Source organism: Frankliniella occidentalis, unplaced genomic scaffold (assembly GCF_000697945.3).
Source record: "Frankliniella occidentalis isolate FOCC.00 unplaced genomic scaffold, Focc_3.1 Scaffold324, whole genome shotgun sequence".
In the NCBI taxonomy this organism is placed as follows: domain Eukaryota; kingdom Metazoa; phylum Arthropoda; class Insecta; order Thysanoptera; family Thripidae; genus Frankliniella; species Frankliniella occidentalis.
In genome coordinates, this window is record NW_026267448.1 from 216,532 (window position 1) to 223,060 (window position 6,529).

Genomic DNA, 6,529 nt, shown 5'->3' on the forward strand with positions numbered 1-6,529 from the left:
AGAATAGGTAACAGTAATTGTGGTGTGGTACATTGACATTCAAGTTGAAGATGTGTTTGGTTGTATTGTTTATTTACATCAATTTACACAAAGTAGAAAAAAAATGCAATTGATGACATCAAATGTACATTTAAAAAAAAATAATTTACAGTCAGCTTTCTTGCTGATTCAAGAGGTAGGGCAGATCTTTACACCAAAATGAGATGTAAGATAGAGAACTATACAGGATCTACAGATTACTCAAGGAACGGTAACTTGCTGGTCGTACATTTTAATTTACAAAGTAGTATTTAAATATGAATAATTTACAATTTTAAACAAATGTCACTTTTTTCCAGCTAATGGAATAGATACCTACACTCCATTCACCTATTTACAAAATAAACATAGAGTCTGAGATAGTGAGCCACTATTTTGAAGCCCAATATCTACTTAATTATTTCTAGAAATATCTGTTGTTTGAGTTTATTTGAATACAATCAGTCTCTTTCATTTCATTCATTAATTTATTGTAAGTCAGAAAGAAAGGATATGCAGTGGAAACAAGCCATCTAAGGTGGGCCATAAACAATAGGCACTGTTTCAACAAAGTACATCAAAACTTCAGAGTAACTAGTTCTAGATTCCTGTGCAATAATTTACTTTACCGTTTCCTTTATACTCTCACATAAATATCACCAGTTTGAACACTGCTTACCTCTGCTTTTAACTCCCTTAATTTTTTGGACTTTTGTTGGTAGGCTTATATCTAAAACAAAATTGCAGCAAATACATTTCGATGACACATTTGCGTGTGCGTGTTTTGAGACACGTCGGTCCGGATCACGCGATGTACAGTAAAAATTATAATAAATTAAGGTATCTAGTGGTGAGTTCCTACCGGTCCCTACGCGGTACCGTGCTGCCTCGACTAGACCTAGTAACACGAACTTCACAATCAGAGGGAAGTCCACTTTGACATCCTTCAGTTGGCACTCCGCTCTCCTCCGTTGCAGTCGTTCGTTATCCACATCAGCAGACTGCTAATATCACATTTGAAATTAATCTTACCTCTTAATCATGACCTCCTTTCAAAGGAAGCATTTTGCACCTCTATGAAACTTATGCCACTTTTTACCCGGTTGCGTGGACAGAGAGGTCTACACTTTAGGGCTTCAGAGAGTCGCGTCGTCGCGTCGGACTCGCGCCCTTTCTCACTGGTTGCGGCCGACCTGTCTACAGTTTGTGGCTGTTGACGATGTAGGAGATCCAGTCGACGGTGTGCGCCACCCGGTGGTAGATGCCGGGCTGGCCCCGCTGTGCGCACGAGTACCCCGCCGAGACGATGCCGATCAGGTACCAACGACCAGTCTTCTCCATCATGAGCGGGCCACCTGAGTCCCCCTGGAGACAACAGAGTGAGATCTCAGTTGACAGTGTCGAAATGACGCGTTGAAATTAAGGCCACTTTTTGAGGCAGAGACGCTTACCTGGCAGGAGTCCTTGCCGCCGCCCCTGTAGCCCGCGCACATCATCTCGTCATAGATGATGACGTTGATGCCGTTACTCTGGTGCCACTTCTCGCACAGTCTGTTGTCGATCACGGGCACGTCCACGGCCTGGAGGGTCTTGGGGCGCAAGCGTGAACCTGGAAGGTGGGACAGCCAGCAAAGGTCAATGGGATCCCACAGACTGGTGTGTCTCCCTAATACCGGGTGGCCTGATTCCGTCCCAGTGCGAAGGAAGCACAGCCAGCACATAGCATTTCCTATTTAAAATGCGTGACAATTGGGCGTTCGGACTCGGGCCGACTACACGTCCGATACGGGGTCGTCGAGAAAGTGCGTCCGTTATATGGCATATGAGGGGATCTCGGCGCCTGCGATACTCGGGGTAGGCCACTCCACAGTACACGCATGCGCTTCAGACAAGATGTTGCCTAGCCATCAGGCGCTATGGGAGCTTGAAAAGGCTGAAAATGACTGGTCCGTAACGGCGAAAGACGGACGCACTTTCCGGCCCGGCAAAAGAAGATTCACTTTTGTCAGGCAATTTAAGAAAACTTCAAGGCCTTGAAATTTAGGCAACCCGGGCGCACGAGTGCATTGCGGTACGGTACATGGCGGGGCGCATCAGCCAGCCGATCGGAGAGTTTCCCAGATTGATGTTGACTTCCGGTGCCGATCTCGCCAATAAAGCCCCAAATATTTTAGTGTTTTGTTTACCTTTTTGAAGACAAAATACCAAAATTTTGGGGCTACTGTATTCGAGATTGGCGCCGGCAGTCGGACAAAGGCTGGGGGAGCTCTCCGATCACCCTCCAGCGCGACTTGTTCATGTTGTTCGGTCGAGGGCGGCGCGTTCACTCACCTGCCTGCAGCGCGCCCCAGCCGGCGGCCCAGCCGTACTGGCCCAGGAAGTCGGCGCCCTTCTGCGGCAGGCAGATGGGCGCGATGTGCGGCATGTACTGCACGGGCCGGTCCAGGCGCAGCACGGCCACGTCGTAGCGATCCGCCTGCGGGGTGAACTTGAAGTACGGGTGCACGCGGATCTCGCGCACGCCGAACGTGTAGGCGGGCAGCGGCTCGACCGCCGAGTTGATGACGTAGTCGCCGAGCGTCACCTGCACCTGCCGCGCCGACGCCCTGCGGATCGGATCGGAGCAGTCAGTAACGTGAACACGCCATTTTATCGGCAGTCCAGTGACAACGACTCGAGTGAGACTTGTATACGTGCTGTATAAGGTGCACTGCTGACGTTTTTGAGTTATTATTGCCACATTGGGGTGGTGGGTCACGTTACCTGGCGACGCAGTGGCCGGCGGTGACGACGTGGTAGCGGTTCACCAGGGACCCCCCGCAGCGGGAAGAGCCGATCCGGATGTACGCCTGGAGGGTGCAGACGGTTAGATTTGCAAATGACAATAAAAAGAGGGAGGGTTGCCGGGGATACTTTATTCCATGCCCGTTGACACTCACCTGCCAGGGGAAGCTGCCGAAGCCGGCCTCGTCGCCGCCCACTATCCGTCGCTGGGCTCCCAGCCGACCCGGAGACACACCGCAACCTGTGGGGGAGAGGGTATTGCAAGTACTGACCCGGGGGCCCTGGCATATGGCGGGGAGCTGGAGCTGCTGACGGTGCGGTGAGCGACGGGGAGAGGACCATAGGGCGGGGACCAGTGTTAGTAGGGGGACATTCGAGTTACATAAGTCATCACACCGACAGGCAGCAGCGCAAGTGGCGGACACGCACCACAGCGTCCACGCCGTACAGAACGTACGTAAAACACATGCAGTAATAAAGACAATGTACACATGTACAGAGAGAAAGAGAGAGGAAAATAAAAAGTTCTAAAAATGCACTGAGGATACAATATGTCAAGGAGGGAGACCAATTCAATTAATCAACTCGTGCTGACGACAATAAAGAGAGGCGCAGTGGTATGCCCCAACCGGAAGCCGACATATTCAGCAATATCATTAGTATACAATACAGCAGAGCTTTTCTGTGTTAGGATACAAAGTAGGACAGGATAAAATATAAGACAGTCGCAAGATTGCTAGATTCCCAAACCGCCTTACATACAACTCGATATAATCTGCAGATCTGTGGAAAGTAAAGAGGAAAGCCATAGCTACAACAGAGAAAAAAAAAACAGATGTAAAATGTAAAATTAGACGAGGGAATGACGGGAGTGTTTACGAGTTTTTCTAATATATCACAGTTTGTGCACAACGAGAAAGACAAGACCGCATAGTGACCTCAGCGAGATCAGAATGTTAACGGTATTTGCACTCCTCCCAGGCCACAATGTCCTCTATTCCCAAATAGTACCCTGCAATAATAATGATGAGGGCAACGATTTACAGTTCAACTTTGCGAGCGGACACAAGCCCGGTGCGGACCCATGCCTGCGGACTTGGTCCCGCCAGGTCCGCAAGGTGTCTCCACGCGATAAGTACAGAGAAGGTGTGTCTACTCGGGTCAGGTCAGCTTGACGGTCAGTCGGTCAGTCAGTCAGTCATTCGCCCGGTCAGCCGTCGTCCTGAGCGGTCAGTTTCGCGTCACGTGACATGACATGCGTATACGAGAAGCACACATGCAGAGTCACACGCCCAGTTTGAAAGGACGAGCGGAAAGCTTTATTTTGCTGGCGCGCCACGGGCTTCTAGCTTGTGGCTTTGAATACCATTTTATTTCGATCTTTCCCCCCTGTTCGCCTTTTACAGCTCCAGAGTTCTCTAACTTTCTTTTTACATCGGCGATAGCAGCAGCAAAAGTTGGTATGGGACGCGTGCGTGTTGTTTGGATACAGCGATGCGGCATGCAATGTTAGTCGTACAAAAATGATGGGCGCCGAAGGATGAAAGCAGCGCGCAGAGTAAGAAGGCTCAGCCTGAGCGGCGGCGGGGGGAGGTGATAGAGAAGTGGGAAGAGGAGGCGAGCCAGCACCGAGTAGGAAAGTGAAGTGACAGAACATGAAGTAGTGAGTCGTCCAGTCCCGCGGCCTGCAGCTGCCGCAGCCGCCGCTGGGGACACGGAGCCGACCGCAATCATAAGAGCAACACGCCGGAAGTACAGAGAGTAACAGCAGTCGCGGTGCGGGGAGGTGAGGGGTAGGGGAGGGGGGAGGGGGAGGAGGGGCGCGAGTCACACGTGCGCTCTTGCGCGCCCCTCGCGGAGAGCGCCGCGCAGAGAGGACGACGTCGTGGAGTGTAGCGTCTCGTCGCGGCCGCTGCGTGGCGTGCCCACCAGGGCGTGGCGCGGCTCGAACCACGCGGAGGGCACCGCGGGGTACCGGAGGGGAGTATTATGTAGCCGCATGTCGGTACAAGCGTGGTTCGCAAAAGGGGGGCGGAGGGGAGGGGAGCCTCTAGGGCCCCCAGGTACACGAAGAGGCCGCGGTGTGTACCGAGGCAGCGCGAACTATGGGAGAAGGGAAGGTGGAACGGAGGGGCTGACGCAACGCGGTTCATAAAATGTAACACCGGCCCCCGAGAGCCCATCAGGAAATTGAATTTTTCATTTTTCTTTACGGATTGCAGCGAGGACGGTGACATCAGCTGGAGCCGACGGGGCGGGGGTGGGGGTAGAGGGGTTGGGGAGAAGGATTGTGGTCAAAAGTCTTACGGGGGTCATTGTTGACAGGTCCCAAGTCAGCAGGCAGGGCAAGCACTTCGTTGGACGCCGCCGGGGGCAGCTCGCCCATCTTGGCCGTGGTCCGGGGTTTGCGGCGGCAGCAGCCGTGGAGGAGCGCGCCGCACTGGCCGTCCAGCAAGCCCCCGCCCATCCAACACGACAGGAAGAACTCGCAGGTCGCGCCCGGCGGGCAGCCCGCCGCGCCCTCCGGCCTGTCTCCGCTCTCTGAAAGCACAGCGCAGCGCGTACAGCGACAGCAGCACAACAGCACAGCCGCCGGCGAGAGCCGGCACAGCGGGCGTGATAGCAAACATTATCGATCGACTAAGATTACTGCGTGAATGAATGAGAGTAAAGCGTGCCAAGAACGCGAACGTCAAAGCGTGAAAAATTTCAGTTCGACTTTGGACTTTCCCATACCTTCAAACGACGAGGCTGAAAAATTATAATCATGATTATGTACCCAGACCATAAAAACACGCGGGACTCAACGGGTTGAGTAATTTTGCATGACATTAAGAGAGGCGGAGCAAACATTTCTATTTCTCAACCACTTTCTGTAATATTTTGGCAAACAACGTTTTTTTTTTTTCGGCTCGGGGCGCTCTACTTACCACCTCGGACCCTGGCCCGGCCCCGAGGGCTAGGCTCACCTCACCGACATGGACTCACTCTCAGACCAGCACACGGGAGGGGAGCCCTCAGGGGCCTACGAGGCCCTCTTCACTGTTACGGTGCGCCGGTTAAAAAAAAAAACGACGCCGTAACGAGCAAGTGTGTGTTATGGCATCACACAAGACGAGCACTACCCAGTGAGAAATGGTGATGAAACATCAGACATATGTCGATATATGTCTGTGTGATGTTTCATCACAATTTTAATATATCGATAGATACCAGGAAATGTCCGATTTTTGAGTCGGATTTCCAAGAACTGAAATTGTTTCGATATCGAATCGCATCGGTTTTGATTTCTCACTGGGGCGCTCCGCCGGGCTGGAACTGTGTGGACGTACCGCGGGGGTCCTCCTGGCGAATGTCCTGCAGCGAGTTCTGGTTGTTGTAGTAGATGGACTGCGAGGCGTGCACGGCGCCCGGGATGTCCGGCGGCGGGAAGACGAGCCTCGGCGACCGCGGCCCGCTGGAGGGCAGCGGTCCCAGCTGAGACGGCACGCCGTGGGGCGGCGGCGGCGGCGGCGCGTGCTGGGGCCCGCCGAAGCCGCCGTGGCCCCCGTGGCCGCCGTGACCGCCGTGGCCGTTGTAGTGCACCGGGTGGAAGGACGGCCCGGGCTGCCAGGGGCTGTAGGAGCCGCCGCTCGCCGAGTAGAAGCCCGGAGAGCCGCCGTACGCTGCGGGCAGAGAGCAGGACGACGTGTAATCACATGCTGGCACACACAACCGTTTAAATTCC

General features: G+C 53.3%; 1 protein-coding gene across 1 annotated transcript in view; it reads right to left on the reverse strand.

Moving 5' to 3' along the window:
* Positions 1-51: 51 nt before the first annotated feature.
* Positions 52-6,529, reverse strand: part of LOC113211140 (prostasin) — a 13,328-nt gene continuing 6,850 nt past the window's right edge. The window contains exons 2-8 of the mRNA XM_052274002.1: positions 6,135-6,503; positions 5,110-5,343; positions 2,958-3,043; positions 2,782-2,867; positions 2,350-2,624; positions 1,470-1,627; positions 52-1,383 (exon numbers count right to left, since the gene is read on the reverse strand). Of these exons, the coding sequence (XP_052129962.1) occupies positions 1,216-1,383; positions 1,470-1,627; positions 2,350-2,624; positions 2,782-2,867; positions 2,958-3,043; positions 5,110-5,343; positions 6,135-6,503 (1,376 nt within the window). The 3' untranslated portion in view covers positions 52-1,215. The remainder of the gene's footprint in view (positions 1,384-1,469; positions 1,628-2,349; positions 2,625-2,781; positions 2,868-2,957; positions 3,044-5,109; positions 5,344-6,134; positions 6,504-6,529) is intronic.